Source organism: Lygodium microphyllum, chromosome 17 (genome assembly GCF_053477565.2).
Source record: "Lygodium microphyllum isolate KBCC chromosome 17, Lygodium_microphyllum_v1.1.10, whole genome shotgun sequence".
NCBI classification, from domain to species: domain Eukaryota; kingdom Viridiplantae; phylum Streptophyta; class Polypodiopsida; order Schizaeales; family Lygodiaceae; genus Lygodium; species Lygodium microphyllum.
In genome coordinates this window covers 14,327,827-14,347,255 of record NC_141151.1, presented here as the reverse complement: position 1 = coordinate 14,347,255, position 19,429 = coordinate 14,327,827, and the positions used below count along the sequence as shown (strand labels likewise).

General features: G+C 44.6%; 1 protein-coding gene across 2 annotated transcripts in view; it reads left to right on the top strand.

Annotated features, from left to right (window-relative positions):
* The window catches only part of LOC148021588 (uncharacterized), a 106,382-nt gene that overhangs the window by 34,844 nt on the left and 52,109 nt on the right, over window positions 1-19,429 (top strand). For both annotated transcript variants that reach the window (XM_087697028.1, XM_087697029.1), the window contains exon 3: window positions 8,093-8,339. In XM_087697028.1, coding sequence (XP_087553154.1) covers window positions 8,093-8,339 — 247 coding nt within the window. The remainder of the gene's footprint in view (window positions 1-8,092; window positions 8,340-19,429) is intronic.

Below are 19,429 nucleotides of genomic sequence, written 5' to 3'. Positions count from 1 at the left end.
AAGTGGTCCTTAAGAGGTCCGCTTGGTGTCCCCCAGAAAATGGACTGTCAGCCAATTCCTTGTCAGCTGAAATGCTCGCTACTTCTGGAATTTTGCCTTGGGATGCAAACAAGAAGCTTGGCCCAACTTGAATAGGATGGCTAGACTTTGGCCTAGTTTCTATCATCGATGCACTGGAGCCCTCAAACACAACTTTGTGGTCATTCCATTCCATGCGGAGGAACTTTCATGTGCCTAGAGGGTAACGCGATCAATCATTTCTGATTCTTTGTCTGTTTGGTCACCCTTCCCTTTCCTGGAGATCAAACTCTCATGGCAGGATTGAAATTTCAACAATCAATTGATCTTATTGCGAGCATCTGCAAATCAAATATATCAATTGTTTATCAAGGATCATGCATAGTTAATTGATAATTGCAATTCTTTTTAGGGTGTCTGCAAGGGAAGCCAATAGGGTGGGGCAAGGTGCTCCTTTGAAACAAGAAGAATCAATCTCCTGTCTGAGCCCTCACTTGCCTCTTTGTAAGAGCTGCCTAGATAGCAAATAGTAGGTGACCCTCCAAACTCTAATGAAGTGGGCATGGCCAGCCTTGCAAGTTTCCCATTTAATGTACGTACGCTCGCCAAGCTTGAAGCCATCTTTGTCACTAATCTGCCCGTTCCAAATAACTGGTGCATATTGATATCCTCTTGGCATCTTGGAGGACCTTGCACAAAAATGGGGGGTCGTTAAAAAGTAGAAACCCTAGATTATGATGGAGAGTTGTGAAGGTTGATTTTATCTTCTTCTTTTCACTATTTTCTCATCTCTTGCATCTTTGTTGGCCTAAAGCTTCCCTCAAGCCTCCTCCAAAAATTATGAAAATGGATTAAGAAATGTAATATTTGAAACCATACTGAGCAGCAGCTGCTGGGATGGCCCAGGTCCTCTGGGAAGAAAATGGTCATCTTCTGTCTTCAATGCCTTTTGACAGTGCGCAAAGGAACTTGGCAATGGCTGATCTAAGCTTCATTCTCATGGTGGATGTGCTTGGGGATCCTAACCAATACTAGCTTAATTGGGGAGTGTTTCAAGAGTGTGTTACCTCGAACAACACCAACTAAGCCTCCTCTTTCACTGGCCTAATCATCCACACAGAACCGATCAATTTTGGAGATGATATTGGCTTCATAGCCAATTATTTGTCCAAAATTCCTCTCTCCAAGTTTTTTAAATCTTTTCCAATATGTTGACTAAATCAATGTACTCCAAAGACTCTACACAGAGGTTCTGCTGACAATCCATTTATCCAACTAACACAGGCTGTCATATGGAAGTCCAAAACTGTTTCCTGTCTTCTGTGCAAAAAACATTCATCATACCAGATGAAAATTTTGGTCCCGCAGGGTCAAATGTGTGAAAGTGACATTCCGGGGCATAATTCTAATGGTAGGATGGGGTTTTCTTTTGCTATGATTTAACATACAGACATACACCCAATATGCTTCCTATGAAAATGTGAAATGCTCCTCAATCCCATGCATACATAGTCGTCATAGGAGGAGCTGCTTTTGCTATGCTCTAGAGCATTGTATGTTCTGATAATTAAAGCATAATCTATATCATTTGCAGTGGCAGATTGTGTAAGGGCTTTGTAGCTATACCATGCCGTTGCTACCGATTGCACCTATATAGGGAGTAGTAGTGACTCAAAGCCCTGCCTTGTTTCCACTCTACGTGTGATTCCCTATGCTCAGTGGTGAACCCTCTTATGTGCGGCGTCACGAGGGTGTAGTCCTGGGATGTGTCTATGTTGTCCCGCTTTTTGGATTGAATAATACAAGAGTATACCTTGAGCTCATATCGTGTTACCTTTCTATGCCGTGTTGAGTGCGGAACGAGTGCAGGTTTATCACACTTGGTATCAGAGCAACTCTTGCTCGGAGTGAAGGAGTGCTCACGGAAGCAGGAGGAAAGATCCAGTGCCCCGAAGAGAGCGAAGTCGTAACGACCCACAGCGCGACGCCCCGCGTCGCGTCGCCCCACGTTGCGACGCCCCCCGACGCGTCGCCCCGGCGTGACGCCCCAACTTCGACATCCCACCGTCTGAAGACGTGACGCGGCTTCCCCGCGGCACGACCCACACTACCACAGGTGAAACGCTGCTTCCCCGCGTCGACACCACCACCAACTACATGGAGGACGAAAGGGAGAACGTCACCCTCCCAACACTGGAGGAGAGGAAGAAGAGTAGGGGGCAAGAATGGAGAGTGGCCCAAGAGGAGAAGGTGGCCGGACTAGAAAGACAGTTAGATGGTATGTCAGGCATGCTAGAATCAATATGGAGGAACATGCAGATGAAAGAAGAGGAGGAAGAAAGGAGGAAAAAACTAGAAGTAGAGCAGGGCTATAGAGAATGGGTGATTCAACAAGAAGAAGAGGAGAAAAGATATCGAATGCAAGAGGAGATGGATAGAACGGGTAGAGAGGAGACATCTAGGAGGGCGCAAGATATAAGGAAGGAGAAGGACAAAGTAGTAGAATTAGGAAGCAAAAAGAAAGACAAGAAGAAGGAGAAGAAGCACCATCGCAAAGAAGAGGAAGATAGCAGTAGTTCAGAAGATGACTATGGAAAATTCAAGATGCCCCAACCCGCCAAGTACAAGGGAGAGAGAGATGGTTTGGTTCTGAAGAAATGGATCGCAGAGGTGGACAGGTACTTAAAGTATTCACGAATTACCGAAGACTCCTAGGCGGAGGTGGCAACCATTTACTTGGAGGAGGACGCTGCCAGTTGGTACCTGCTAGAACAAGAGCAGGGCCACACAATCTGTTCGTGGGAAGAACTCCAGGAAGAACTGAAGGACTACTTTATTCCAAAGCTGGAGAAATTCAAAGTGAGAGATGAATGGAGGAACCTCAAGCAAACACAGGGAAAGATGAAAGAATATGTCAGTAAATATAGGCAGATCATGCTGCAGCTACCAAACATGGATACAGATACTAAGCTACATGGATTTTTGTTTGGGATGCAAGAATGGGCTAGAAGAGATGTGGAGAGATAGGAGCCAACAAGCTTAGCAGAAGCCATGAGAATGGCCGAACGACTGGTGGACCTGGAAGGCAGAAGAACAGCACAAGGGAATCAAAACAGGTTCAACAACTACTTCAACAACACCTTCAACAACAATAACTCATGGAACCAGAGGCCCAATGCTCCCAGAGGGGCATTCACAAATACAAGGAGCCAAAACACCACTACCACCATGGCCGTATCACAAACCACCTTAGTACCAAGAGGAGCAGCAGGGAGATGGGGAAACAATCACTATAGGCCAACCCCTAGTACATCGTATGGGCCGGCAGGATCAAACACGTCATGGTGGAGACCCCCAGGTCCGTCCGTCGGAATCAGATGCTTCAAATGCGGGGGTCCACACTACCAAAACAGATGCCCAATAGAAGATACAGCTTCGTCAAGTGGATCAAGGGTGAATGCAACTAGTGCATATGGAGGAGAAGAACTACAACCACCGCGAATCCAGGAAATCCCTAATGGGAGTGAAGAAAGCATGGACCACCCAAGGGTAGGGTCAGTTAGCGCCCGACCCCAATGCATGGTAGCCAGAGTAGCAGCAGTCCACCATCTATACATTAAAGGCCGAGTGGGCGAGGGTAACCAACCTATCATGGTGGACACAGGAGCAACACACAACTTCATGACACCAAGGTGCGCAGCAAAACATGGATTAAAACTGTCGAAGGCCCCAGAAGGATTAACAGTGACATTCGCACAAGGAGAAGCCAAGGAGGTGAAACAAGTCTTTGCAGTCCAAGTAGCATGCGACAAGTGGAAGGCGAAACTCAACTTCTTAGTAATCCCCATGGATGATTTTGAAGTGATAATGGGATTGGAATTCTATGACAAGTATGTCATTGCAATGTTTGGTAAAGGTGTAAATGAAATGATACTAGATATGCAAGGAGAAGGCGTCAGAGTACCATGTGAAAGAATGCAACTGCCTGGCAGGACCCCAATCAAAGTGCAAATGAAGGAGAATAAGCCAGGAGTATCATGCCAAACAATGAAACAAACTACAACCCAACCAAAGGGCCAGACCCAAAGTGCACCGGTCCAGGGGACCGTTATCAGGCCACGTATCATGACTTGCAGTGCCAAGCAGGTCGAAAAATCAGTCAAACAAGGAGATATGGTCTATCTATGTATGATCCGACCGATTGAAGAAGAAGAAAGTGGCAAGAAACCCAGACAACAGAACAAGAAAATAGAGGTGGCAGAAATACTGGAAGAGTTCAAAGATGTGATGCCAGCCGAGCTACCCAAAGGTCTACCACCTAGGCGAGATGTAGACCACAAAATTGAGCTAATCCCAGGGTCTGCCCCACCAGCCCGAGCTCCCTATCGCATGAATCACACTGAACTAATGGACTGAAGAAGCAACTGCATGAACTAGAAGAACAAGGATTCATCCGCCCTAGCAAATCCCCCTTTGGTGCCCTAGTGTTATTTGTAAAGAAGAAGGATGGAGGACTCAGACTCTGTGTAGATTATAGGGCCCTTAACAAAATCACCATAAAAAACAAATACCCCATGCCCCTAGTGGAAGATCTCTTAGATAGGTTACACGGGGCCAAGTACTTTAGCCGTATTGATCTTAGATCAGGATACCACCAAATCCGCATAGCCGAAGAAGATATCCCCAAAACAGCATTCCGCACCCGATATGGTAGTTTTGAGTGGTTAGTACTAGGATTTGGCCTAAGCAATGGGCCAGGCACATTTTATGGCCTCATGGATGGAGTCTTTAGACCGGAGATAGATATCTTTGTCATTATCTACATAGATGACCTCCTAGTCTACAGCAAAACATTAGAAGAACATAAGCAGCACCTACGCCGAGTTTTTGAGAAACTGTGGCAGCATCAGTTATATGCCAAGCCGGAAAAATGTGAGTTTGCAGTGAAAGAGTTGGAGTTCTTAGGCTTTATTGTAGGAGTAGATGGAATCAAAGTGGATCCTAAGAAGGTGGAAGCCGTCCAAAGATGGCCTGTACTCAAGAATGTAAGAGAAGTGTGGGAGTTCCTCGGCTTCACAGTGTTTTGCCGAAGATTTATGAAAGATTACAGCCTCATCACTGCCCCCCTCTCCCACCTCACCAAGGAAGATTACCCTTTTACATGGGGGAACGCGCAACAGGAAGCCTTTGAGCAGATGAAGAAGTGCATGAGCTAAACTCCCGTCCTAAAGGTGCCAAACTTTACCAAACCCTTTGAAATTTCCACAGATGCATCCGACTACGGCATAGGAGGTGTCCTGGTACAGGAGGGTCACCCCATTGCTTATGAGTCAAAGAAGTTCATCGGTGCTGAAACAAGGTGGAGCACGCATGAGAAGGAAATGTTGGCAGTCATACACTGCCTTAGAAAATGGAAGCATTATGTTCAAGACAAGCATACAGTCGTCTTCACCGACAATATCTCCCTCAAATACTTCCAATCTCAGCCCAAGTTATAGGCAAAGCAAGCCCGCTGGCTAGACTTCCTAGCCGAATTCGACCTGGAGATTAAACACAAGCCCGGCTCCACTAACAAGATAGCAGATGCATTGAGCTGGAAAGCTGACCTAAAAGCTGTCAGTGTAGTCAGCAGCAACTTCATAGAACTCGTCAAAGAGGCCCTAGAGCAAGACCAAGAAATGCACAAGATAATCAAAGATGTGGAAGCAGAGACGACCCCACATGGAATGTACACCTTAGAGGAAGGTATCCTCTTTCTAGGCAAGAGATTGTATATCCTCAACAATGTGGAGTTGAAGAAACTCATACTGCATGAGATACATGATGGCAAGATTGGAGGCCACAAAGGGCAAAGCAAAACCTGGAGGCCCTTAGGAAGCAGTTCTTCTGGCCAAACATGAAGGAAGAAGTAATAGACTACATCAAAACTTGCCCCACTTACCAAATGGTCAAAGCACCACGATCAAGACCAGCAGGTCTACTACAGCCATTACCGGCATCCAACTGCCCTTGGGACGTCATCAGCATGGACTTCATTGTGGAACTACCTGAGTCCCATGGGTACACAATCATCTTTGTAGTGGTGGACTATCTTTCCAAACAGGCTCACTTCATCCCAGCCAAACCACCACTGAATGCCAAGGAGGTAGCACGCCTCTTCTTCACACATGTATTCAAACTTCATGGCTTACCGCTGGCTATTGTATCAGATAGAGATGGAAGATTCATGAGCGACATGTGGAAGGAACTTTTCAAGACTCTGGAAACACAATTGAGATTCTCATCATCCTTCCACCCAGAGACAGATGGACAGAGAGAACGAGTCAACCAAGGCATCAAAGATTATCTCTGAAGCTATGCCCGAGTGGACCAGAAAGATTGGGCATTGTACCTTGATGTTTTGGAATTCCACTATAATAGCTCCATACATTCGGCAACCGGGTACACCCCCTTCGAGTTAGCAACAGGAAAATAAGTCATTACACCATTGGCCTTAGCATCCGGAGCGGCCAAAGCGGAAGATCAAGATGCGGAAGAATTCTTGAAGAAATGGAGAGACCGCAATGCAACAGCTAAGCAAAGCCTAGAGTAGAGCAAGATCACCATGACAGAGCAAGCAAACAAAAAGAGAAAGGCTGTACTATTCGCCAAAGGAGACATGGTCCTAGTGAGCTCTAAGAATATGTCACTTCCCAAAAACATGACCTCCAAGTTCAATCACCATTACTATGGACCCTATCGAATCACTCAAGTGCTGAACGAAGTCACCTACAAGCTGGACCTGCCAGACAGTGTTTGTGTTCATAATGCATTTCATGCTCGTCTTCTGCGTAGGTTCTATCCCGACAACCAATGGGGACGGCGCGTACCAATGCTCCATTCCAACGGTCCCTTCGAAGTAGAAGCATTTCTCCGATGCCGGGAACAAAGAGGCTTCCCCGAATACCTCACTAAGTGGCGTGGGCGTCCACTCAAGGAGGCCACTTGGATCTCAGAAGCGGAGGCCCGCGAACGCGAAAAGGATGCCTTCGCCCTTTGGCTCGAGGAGAACCCCCGGGCTCCTTCCAACAACCCTTGAGCCTTTCCAGTACTTCAACAAATAATGCGGTTCTCAAGCATAGACCCCACACGTGACCCTACTCCTCAAATGTAATCGAGTCGAGGGTGGACCCGCATGGTAGCAATTATCAAAAAATAACTCCATCAAATAAAAATCCCCAACGTCCTAGTGCGGCAGACACTGGCCAGTCTGGTAGCATAGGCTGTGTTAAGACCCCGCGGTCCCTTAGACCGGCAGTCACTGACCAACTTGATAGGAAAAGCTGCGTTAAGACCCCGGATGAGTCAAATAACAAACGCTACCCTTAGATTGCTGAGGTCAGCAATCCAGTAAGCGGGGGTGAGTGTAAGGGCTTTGTAGCTATACCATGCCGTTGCTACCGATTGCACCTATATAGGGAGTAGTAGTGACTCAAAGCCCTGCCTTGTTTCCACTCTATGTGTGATTCCCTATGCCCAGTGGTGAACCCTCTTATGTGCGGCGTCACGAGGGTGTAGTCCTGGGATGTGTCTATGTTGTTCTGCTTTTTGGATTGAATAATACAAGAGTATACCTTGAGCTCATATCGTGTTACCTTTCTGTGCCATGTTGAGTGCGTAACGAGTGCAGGTTTATCACAGATTGAGGGGTAACTGCTGCGAGAGGCCAGCCATGTGTTCAGAAAGGTCGGTTTGTTACTTTTACTGCATAAACTTAGCAGCAGGATCTTGTCTAGGGTTTGGCAATGATTGTCCTTCCTAATCCAAGCTTGCCGTGCCGATGTTTGAAGTAGAGGTGCTCTATGTTTCCAATCCTGGCAAAATCCTTGATGAATCATGAGCTTGATTTCAATCAGAGTAATTGGGAGAAACAGGAGATTCATGCAGTGTGTTCAGGATTGAATGGAATGGTCACGTGATAGACTTTGCTGTTCTTTAAGGCAGTCATAATAATGCTGTTAAGTTAATAAAACCCTGAAGTTTGTCTTCTCTTGCAATCAACATTTCCAATGCTTTACAATTGATTTTTTTTCAGTTACATCCAAGACAAGTTGAAGGCAAAGCATGTGACGATTGCAAAGCTCCAAGAAAAAAACAATCTTTTGCAAACTCAGTTAACTGATGCAGAACGCCAACTTACATCAAAGAAAGATCTAGCAGATATACTTCACGGTGTTGATTTTGATCAATTATCGATTCAAAACCAGCAGCTTCTCGCCAAAATTCACGACAGAACACATGAGTTTCATAAGATTAAGGCAAATGGCAGCAAGGCCTCACAGGTAATGCCATCTTTAGTTCTATGCGCCTCCCAATGCTCTTAAAATTGTTGCAGTCCTGATGAAAGAGAAGACTTGACATAACATGCCACTTTTGTAAGCTGACAGGTTATTTCTACACTTATACCCATGACTGCCCTCCCTCCCAAGTTTAGGCATTTTGTCAGTGTTTCGAAGTCCCAATGTGTTGAGAGAAAATGAGGGAGGATGAAAGTGGGGCAAGGGCCAGGGATAGAGGCAGGTGGTGAAAGGGGGTTTGGGGGGGAGGGGCTTACAAGTAAGAAATGTGCAGCTTCTTTGGATGTTGATTTTACTAAGGACAAGGTGGAGGTTGTCTTGTCCTGACTGCTAAGCTATGCGGTGTTAGCAAATGTCAATAACAGGTTGAATGTCGCTTGATTGGAAGCTTGAAATGCTTAGATTCTTGCCAAAGTCCCTACTCCTCAAGCTTTGAAGCAGTGGAGGCCTATTTCAGTCATGGGGTCATGGTATAAAATTCTTTCCAAAGCACTCGTAAATAGGCTTTAGAAAAATCTTACCATAGGCTTATACACTCGTTGGTTTGAATCTTCCTAGGGGGACCAATCTTTCCTTGGACAATCTCTTGCAGATAATTCATTCATGTTTTTCAAGGTTGAGAAATCTAATTCGGACTGAGCAAGGGCAATATGGGGGCAGTTTGGTGTAGCCTTGGGTCTCTACATCAATGCATAGAAGTTCAGTCTCATTAATTGTAGAGACACACCTGCATGCTTTGGCTTGGTAGGGTGTGGTTACTTGACACTTAGGCTGCCCCATTGGAGTGGATATTGCTCAAGCACATTTCTGGATTGGATGTCCTCCCTCATTCATAAAAGATATGTACTGGAAGTCTTAGGGCTGGCCTTTGCATGTATGGGTAATGATCAGAATGACATCCTGTTTTTTGTTTTTTTCTCCCTTTAACATAGAAGTCTTCGAGAAATTGCTGCAGCTCATATGTTCTATGCTTTGGAAGATGCAAAGAACCATCAAGTTTGGGTCTCTTTGCAGCATATCACTACACCAAAGCACATGGACAAGCTACTTTGTTGGATGTCAGGATTCACATGACACTGTTAAATCCAAGGTTCAACATAATGAGACATGGATGGATCTCCTATCATCTCAAGCACTCTGAACACTCAAATGGGTTTTCTATGTCTCACTTAGGATGCTCCTCATCCAAACCATGGGGTGCATTAGGTCTTGATGAAGCTTGCTAGGAATTTGATCTAAGATACCACACTTTGGACTAGAGTCCTACAGGCTTCACTTTTTCCCAATATTTGATCGACAACCTCATCGAGACCCAATGCACCCCAACGTAAAACTTTGTTGCATGAAAATGTATAGAAGTTTGAAAACTTACTTTCTCCAACTTATCATGTTCCTCAAACTTCTCATTTGTCAACAAAGCATAAAGTTTGAGCAAAGGGATCCACAAATTCCCTTTTGGTAGAAACCTCATGCCTCGGCTCAAATAGGTCATGTTGCAATGCTTGGAACTCAGCTTCCGATATGTTGTAATTCATCTTAGCTACAGCAACGTCCTCCTACGTAGCTATGATGGCTAGCAAGCTACATATCAAGCTAGAACCTCAAGAGAGAGTTTGTAAACTTACAAATTTGTTGATCCCTTCATTCTAGTCAAGGTGATGGGAAGATTTAGTCGGCTCATGATCCAAGGACAGCCTCCAATGATCTCCAAATTCACTTGTCAATGGCTCAAAGCCTTGATCCTCTAATGGCCAAGCTCTCCCCAATCTCCAAGCTACGGCTTCAAGCTTCGATCTCCTTTGAGTAAGAAGAGATAGTTGGATTGAATGTATAACTCAATAGACATGAAGTGGAGTAGAGAGTGAGAATAGACACACTGAGAGCGTGCAACAGTACCTTCACAATAATGAATCACAAGAATGAAAGTACATGGTACAACCTTAAGGTTATATAGACCTACACATTGAACAGTGTTCACATGAGGAAAACCCCCTCTCACGCAAGAGAGTAAAAAGTGCATGTGGATAAGGTACATTCACACTAGAATGTGTCATGAGGATATGTATTTTTGAAACCTGACTTAACATGTGGATTAATTTTTAATCACATGATTAAGTAAATGTTGCACATGTGAGGTGCAACTGGGTTAGAGTAAATTTACGAGCCTGGGATCCGAGGAAATCACGGGATGTCAAAGGCAAAAGTTGCTATAAGTTATGTTGCACAGGTACTTGGAGGTATTTGATATCAATTGTTGGCTTAGGTCATTCATTTAGCAATAAGTGTCAGTTGGTGACACTAGAGATGTGACATTTAGTGGTACGTAACGTCAATCTAATGGTCAAAGATGGCACAAAGAGACTCGGCAGTGGAAGATGCTTAGCCAATTTAATTATTGGCCAGTCAGATTATTTTTTTGGGCATCGAAATAATTATTAGATTAATTTTCAGTAATTAAAGACTGAAAATTAATATTTAATGATGGATAATGTTGGGGAAGGCTGCCACTTGGCAAACTTGCCCATATAGGCTGATAAAAGGTTGAAGAAGAGGAAAAACGAGATCATTCTTGCTATAGCAAATGTGGGAGAGCTGTGAGCAGCCATGGCCAGCCTATTTTCAGCCATTGCAGCCAGCCACGAGTGAGTTTTGAGGAGGCGATTGCAGTTTTGGACCCTCCATAGCTGGGTGATTGCATCCAAGTACAAGGTGACAGCTAATTTGGATGTCTCAGCTGTAGGCGACAGCATTTAATGCTGTTGTGGCAGAGCAACAGCTGCATTTGACTGATTTTCAGTCATTTTTCACGACAAAACTCTGAATTTTCTCTCTCTACAACTTTCTCTCTCATCTCCTAGCCATTTCACAGCCTTGCTTCGAAGATCTCAGCATTTGGATCCTTGGAGGCTGAGAAATTGCAAATTTCTTTGTTGTAAACCCTAATTTACAGCAGAAATTAGGATTTAGCAACAGCCTCAAGAAGCGTGCCAGAAATTGGAAGTTCCAAGACTTGGATTTTTCAGGGGAAATTGGAAGCTCCAAGACTTGGATTTTTCAGGGCTGAAGGTGAATTTCAGCTAAATTCAGGTGGAGGACTAGCCAGCCATTGAATTTGGGGCATTTTCATCGTCTATGAAGTGAGTGAAGGCCAATTAAGTGCCCGAATCAAGGGGCAAAATAGATTGAAGACTTGCTGGTCACTTTGGACTGCAAGGGGAGTTTGGATTGCGAAGGGAATCGGGAGAATCCCATTGTAAATCAACTTCTTCTTCAATAAAGCTAAATAAATACCAAAAGGGGCGCCAATTTTGGGGCCAAATGGGGTGTGCATTGTCCAAGATCAGTAGGTAAATTTGTATTATTAGATTTGCATTTATTGTTTGCTGCTGTAATTAAGTTGTGATCAAGGATTTACCACCCATCTCGACAATGGAACCCTGTAACCAGCCTTCCTTCCGTGGATGGGTAGTAAATCCCTGATTACAACTTTATTACAGCAGCAAACAATAAATACAAGGAAATGCCTAAGCCTTCTTTAGAAGAGCCCAAAATGCCTGATGAGCACAAACAGTTGGTATCCGTGGGGCAACAAGTGCAAATGCATGGCCAACTTGGTAGTGCCAATCCATGGGAACATGGGCAACAAGGCAATTATGCACATGCAAGCATGGGACAACAAGGATACTTTGGTGGTGGTACCATTTTTCATGCTATGATTGGACCGACACTGCATATGGGAATGTATGGCACAAATGCCTATGGTATGTAGTAGCCAATGCATGGCTCACAACACCCAATGTATTCGGGTAATGCAAGTGGAATGCCTAATCCCATGTATGGCGGTATGGATATGTATCGGCACAAAGCGGGCCATATGGATATGTATCGGCATCCCTAGAGACTATTGGAGCACAAGGATTTGGTGCTGGTCATGTTGGTGCTTCAGATAGTACTGGTTTTTATGCAAATACAGCCAATGAACCGTCTTTGCAGCAGCCCATTTATGATAATTTGACTCCTATAGGTCCGCCGAAGGACTATGATGAAGGTGGCCAAAGCATGAAGTTTGAGCCTTTCAGTGGTGCACAAGATAGGCTGAAAGTACTTGTTTTTATTCAAGAGTTTGATGCAGCCTATTTTGGAGGCAACTTCATAGAGGCATGTAAGATATGTAAGGCAGCCACATTTTTGAAGGGAAATGCATTGTAGTGGTGGTCTATACTTCTTATTCAAGGGAAGTCACCTACCACTTGGGTCCAATTCAAGCAAATGTTTGCTTCAAATTGGTTGACAAGTACCTTTGAAGTAGACATTATGACAGCTTGGAATTAGTTGAATTCCAAAGACTGCAAGAACTTGGATCAGTATAATAAGAAGTTTTGGGATGCATTGCTGCCAGTTACTTCTTATCGCATAGTACCCCTCCATGAGCAGGTGGAGAAGTATATTTGTGGTTTGCCAAAGGGTATTTGGGATTTTTACATTAAGTCCACTGTTTCCAACATGTTTCAGCTTATAGAAACTGCTACTACAGCCGACACATTGCTGTGTGGAAAGGATGTAGGCTTCCACGATGATGATGCCAAGTCACATGTCAAAGAGGCTAAGGCTGAGAAAAGGGGTAAATTTGAAAATAAGGCTGAAATCCATGGCAAATGTGGAAATACGGGCCGGAAAGAGGAACAGATCGCAGAGAAAGAGTGGGAAAAGTGATGCATGGACAACTATGTGTCACAAAGCAGTTGAGGGCCAAGGTGATGACTGAGAGTCATGCTCCTTATGCGGGTCATAGGGGTATTGATGCCATAGTTAAGGTAGTTGGGCACTTCTTTTATTGGCTAGCTTTGAGGCATGATGTTGAGCAATTTGTCAGGACATGCATAGTATGCTAGAAAGTTATGTATGATAGGCAAAAGATGCCGGGTTTATTGCAGCCCTTGCCTATTCCTGATAGGCCTTGGCAGAGCATTGCTATGGACTTTATCTTTGAGCTTCCACGCACACCTACAGGGAATGATGGGATATGGACTATCATATGCAGGTTTAGTAAGCTAGGCCCACTTCATTCTAGTGAGGAAAAAGATAAAGGTTGATTATATGGCACGCCTTTTTATGCAGCATGTGTTTTTAAGTATAGCGGTTGATTAGAGCCTTTATTTAGACAGCTCATGGTATGTCAGAGTCGATCATTACTGATCGTGACCCATGGATGACATGTTTGTTTTGGAAAGGATTGTTTCAGAACATGGGCACAATGTTGAAATTCTCTTCATTTTTCCATCCACAAGTTGATGGTCAATCTGAGGAGGCAAATTCCACAGTGTTAGATCTTTTGAAGTGCTATGTATCAGACCACAAAGTATAGTGGGAACAATATTTGCCGTTGGTTGAGTTTGTATACAACAACATAGTGCATAGTTTCACTAGTAAGGCTCCTCTTGAGGTGGTAAGAAAATACCCCCTATTTTGCACACAAAAGATAAGATTTTTGAGGCTGATCGCTATGTGGAAAGCATGGATGCAGCTTATCACAAGGTTTTATGTGCTTCAACAATCACAGGATAAGCAAAAGAGAGTAGCTGATCGTCATAGGTGTGCTTTGCACTTTGCAGAGGGCGATTATGTATTGCTGCGATTATGTATTGGAGAGGACGATTATGTATTTGTAGAGAGTACTACCACTCCTGTTGCAACGGCCAAGAATGCCTTCATCGATAAGACACGTTTTATTGGGTCTAATTTTACTACTTGGTCGAATTTCATGCAACAAGTGCTTGAGTCTCAGGGTCTTTGGGACCTCGTCATTGGTCTAGAGCCTATGTCGGACCCTTGACTAGCTCACCCTGACTACATCTGTCAATGGAGAGTCCGCAATGCACAGCCAATGTTGAGTTGATGCAGGGATTGCTTCCTGAGTTTCACTCTTAGTTGCAGCACTTCCCGCTCGCGTCAGAGCGTTGGAGTCACCTTCTCGACCGCTATGCGGCTCGCAATTGTACTCGGCGCATTAATCTCGACTTTGAGCTTCAAGAGTTCTCTCTTAAGGAAGGGGATGATCTGAAAGTCAAGCTGGCTGACTATAGGCGGTTACTTGCCGAGTTCACCACTACTGGCTCTCCAAAGTCAGATGATGATCAGGTTACATTCTTCTTGAATAAGTTGTCCGCAAAATACTTCGATTTCATTCAACACATCATCTCCCAACCTCGATTGTTAAACCTTCTACGAGTTTGAGTGCCAGTTTTTGCGTTACACAAGGCTGCATGATCAAGTCCACAAGAAATCTTCATCACAGCCTTATTCAGATCACAGGGGGTTGGTTGCTTCTTCTTCGGGAGGGAAAACCACTAGTGGCAAGAACTCGCTAGATGCGAAGGCAAGCCAATCAAAGGGTGACTCATCTTTCTCCGATGGAACCAAAGAATCAAGACTTATTTGGCAGCAACTCCCTAAGAAAAATTGGTTTCGCACACACTGCTAAAGAGCAGGCCATGTGGACGAGGAGTGTCGCTCCAAGGCTCAAGGTCTTCCACCTAAAAAGCCTCAGCAGACCGCTGCGACTTCACAGTCCAGTGGGGCTACGCTTCCGCTGCTGCCCTATCTGCTCTTCCAGCCCCCATAGCGACTGTTGGACATGTGGCACCCAGACAACCTCAGCGGCCATCCTTCTCTACTCCTGAAGGATTGGTTGATTGGTTTGCAGGTTCCGATCCCGTTGCACTTCATGCATCTATCTCACCTTTCTCCCCACCTCGTCAGGCATTCCCTTGGTAGAGTCCTGCTACTGGACGTACGCGATGGTGGCCACCTTCTTAGACTAGCATGTCTCTAGGTCCTTTCGGATAGCCTAGGTCAGTCTAGCATTTATTTTTCGCACTCTTAGAGTCGGGCCCATAGGATTTTTTGTCTCTACATTTTAAGTATTCCGCTGCATTTACTCACACACACATATACATTTGCAGCTTTGCACTTGTTCCTTTAGTTAGCTTTTCATTTTAGTTTTGTTTTGTTTTTGGATCATCTCACTACTGACCTTTGTGATTGCAGACTTTGATCTCCTTTGCAGGTTTTATTTTCAGTGTAGGGCTAATATGTAGGTTTGCCCAGTCCTATCTAGGCTGGAGACTTGGGATGCGCGCCGTTCCTTCACGGTTTTATCATCCTTGGAGTTTTGCTTTTCTACCGGCATGGAGGTTTCCCCTCCCGAGGCGGATTGTGCAGCATCTCTCTTGATGCTATCGTGGTGGTGACTTCTACTTAGCTCTTTCGGCTGGGATGCTTTCTCCTCCTTTTCATTTCTTATGGTTCTCGGCACCACACAAAGACCGACATCAGGCTCCTCTTCCTTCTTCGGCATCTACATCCAGGTTGAGAGGGGTTCCTACCCTTCTTGGTATTCTACAGGCTTCAGCACTTTGTCTTCGACATCGGCTTTTCCCCCCTGTTGTACCTTACCCTTTGCATTGCATGATTTCATCATCTTTGTACTAGGGCACTTGGGCAAGTGAACAATTTTCCCATGAGAGACACTGACCAAGTGGCACCTGTTGCATGAGCATTTTTCAGCATGTAGCATACTTTGCATCTCATTGTGCAGAGCACCACTTGAGCGGATCCTAAGCTGTTTTCACCGGCGGCTGTTGTTACCACACCACTATCCTTCTTCATCACGTGGATACCTCATCACCTACTTTTCCTTGTCATCGACACCATGAGTGGATGGGTTAGCTTGTACTGTTTTGTGATGTGTTGGGTGTATCCTCCCTACTTTCGTCTTCTGGGTCACTATTCCTCAATCGGCTGCATCCCATAAAATTTACCACACTTATTTAAAAAAAAAACACACACACACACACAAAAGTTTCATGTAGTTCCATCCGCCTTTGTAGGGCTTGGTAGGCCATTGGGCAGCCGACGTGCACCCTTTATTCGATGCCCTGTCCTCTCTGGGGTGACTACTTGGATTCCCTTGGTAAGATAACCATTGCCTCTGTAGTCTTGGTAGGCCACTGGGCAGCCGATGTGCACCCTTTGTCCGATGCCTTGGCTGCTTTGGGTGGGATGCCTTGGGGTACATCAACATCACAATGACTGGCCTAACCTTTCGGATCAGTTTTGGGCCTGAGAGGGGTGTTGAGCTAAAATATGTATTATTTGCTGATTAGCCTCTTAAATAGCCCCAAAACACACTAAAAATACTCTTTAAGAGTAAAACCCTAAAACATGGAGCGGTTCGAGAGAGTTCAGTGGAAACCCTAATTTTTGGGGTGCTCTTCCACATCTATAAATAGACAAGCTGCCCCCATTCAGTAATCATCCTTGTTTTGCAGGTTACACCAGCCCACACACCCTCTGTTGCTGTTGGCGCCGAGTTTCCAGCCTGTAGCCCGCCTCCATCTGCTGTCCAGCCATCATCGACTGCAGCCATATCATCTTCAGTCCGTCCATTGCTGTAGGCGACAGCTCTCAGCCGCTGGCGACTGCTCCAAACTGTCCCAGATTGTTGTTCAGCCTGCTGCCCATCATCTTGAGGGTTAGCCAGCCTGCGTTTTCAGCATTGCAGGCCTTGACACTCTCAGACACTGTTTCAGCCTGCTGTTTACAGCAGACTGTGCACAGTTTTCAGCCCCCGATCGGTGGTACACTGCTGCGTTTACCAGTTTCCAGCCTCCAGACTGCTGCGTTTTTGTGACCAGCCTGCTGCCGTTCACTATTCAGGACTCCTATACTCCGACTGGTGGTCACAGACTTGGGATCGCTCTTCGGTGGACGTCACACTCCAACATTGCTCTGCCCTTGAGCACAATGTACACTCTTACATTCATTTACAGCATTCATTCACTTCAGAGTTGTGTTCTCTCTCTCTTTTCTTCTGTTTGTGTTTGAGTTTTGAGTTTTGCGTTTAGGGTTTGAGTTTTGAGTTTTGCGTTTAGGGTTTGCGTTTTGCCCTCTGTGTTTGTGTCTGTATCTTTGTGTTTCTGTCGTGGTCATACATTTTGTATGTCCTCAGTGCAAACCCTAGCAGTCTTCTTAACAAGGGGCACCAATTTTGGGGCCAATCGGGTGTGCATTGTCCAAGATCAGTAGGTAAATTTGTATTATCAGATTTGTATTTATTGTTTGCTGCTATAATTAAGTTGTAATCATGGTTTTACCACCCATCCACGGAAGGAAGGCTGGTTACAAAATGACTAAGAGGAAAATACAAGGTGTATTTAACAGACCTCCCTTGGAGTGAATGATGTGAACGAAACAAGGGTGTTGCAGATCAGTCCCCAAATGGAAGTAAGTCTAAAGCTTTAAAAATCCTTCTAACTTTTCTTTGGATAGAGACTTGGTGAATATGTTTGCTATGTTGTTTTGTGTATTGACTAAATCAATCTCCCTTGCATGGAGTCTCTCTTTGACATAGTGATGAGGCACCTCAATGTGCTTTGTTTGTGCAGGAAATATAGGATTTCATGCAATTGCCAATGTGCTTTGACTATTAGTGTAGATACATGTAGCTAGCAGAATGCAAGTGTGATGAAAGGCTTTTGAGCCAAACACACTCAACTATACCTGTAAAATCTGCCATGTATTTAACTTTACAGCTCAAAATGATCATTGTAGGTTGCTTCTTGCTAAGCCAAGAGATACTAGCATTGCCAAGTAAGAAATAGCTTCCACTAGTGGATATTCTCATCTTGAAGCATCCTACCCAGTCACTATCTGTAAAAGCATGCAAGTAGAGGAGGTGTTGCAAGGGTAAAACAGCACTAAAGCTTGTGTGCCTTTCAAGTATCGAAAGACATGCTTGACTGCTGGCCAATGCCGTGAGCTTGGGCTATGCATAATTCTGCTCACCTAGGGTACACCGTATTAAATGTTCAGATATGTATTGCACAAATAGATCAGAAATCCAATGGCCTGTTGATAAATAGAAGTGTCAAAAGGATCACTAGCATCCTCAAGAGAAAAATGGAAGCCTGACTCGATTGGAGTAGAGATAGGTTTGTAGTCCTCAAACCGAAAATGCTGCAGTAACTGTCCAATATACTTGGATTGCCTCAAAATGGCACCCCTCCTCTTTAGTATCAAACTGGATATCAAGATAGTAGTGCAAGTGGCCAAGATCTGTCATAGCAAATGCTTGGTATAAATCAGCCTTAAACACTGGAATTTTTTGCTCATCACCCCTCGTCAAGAGCATATCATGAACATACAAGATTAGAATGAGGAGATTATGCTCTTCCTGTCCAACCTAAAGGGTGCTCTCAGTTGGGCTGTTTCAAAAGTCTAGGTCAATCAAGTAAAAATGAATATTCTCATACCCTGCTCACAAACTTCCTTTTCCATACCTTCCTATACAAACCTTGGTGGCTGGTTGACATAGACTTCCTCATTCAAGTCGCCATGTAAAAGAGTAGTCTTAATGTCAAGCTGATGTACATTCTATCCATGATGTGTAGCCAAAGCAATGAGTGTATGGATGATCATCATATGTGACATGGGTGCAAAGGTCTCCTCGTAACGATAGGATGCTAGTAGACAAACAAGTAGAAGACAAGCAAAAAATTGCAAACACAGCACAATATGATAATGTAACAGTTGGAGAAGGCTTGGAACAGCAAAACATGGCACCAGGGAGTAGTGACAAGGCCAGACAGCAGCAAGAAGGCCAAAATGCATCCCTAGATGAGATCACCAGCTGTTGGTGACAGTTACAAACCAAATCGCACGTTTTCAGGCAATATTCAGCAGTAAACACAAGGCGTGGATGGTAGACATCATCCAGCTTGATGAGCACCAGTGTAGAGATGGCTGGAAACAGTCCGAATTTGCGATAGATGGCTGAGAAGTAGGCGTTGGATGGTAGAAAACAATGGTGGACAGCTTCGGGTGAGATATCCGTGTATGGGGTTTTAACAACAAAGCTCTAGCACCTATTGCAAGCTGCAAAAACTATAGAAAGTTGGGTCCTCCCAATTAGGGTTTTTGCTTATGGGACACTAACACTCTCTAGGAACACATTTCTTTTTAATAAAGAGGTCTAATACATTAATTAATCAAGTTTTGGGGTTGTTTTAATGAAG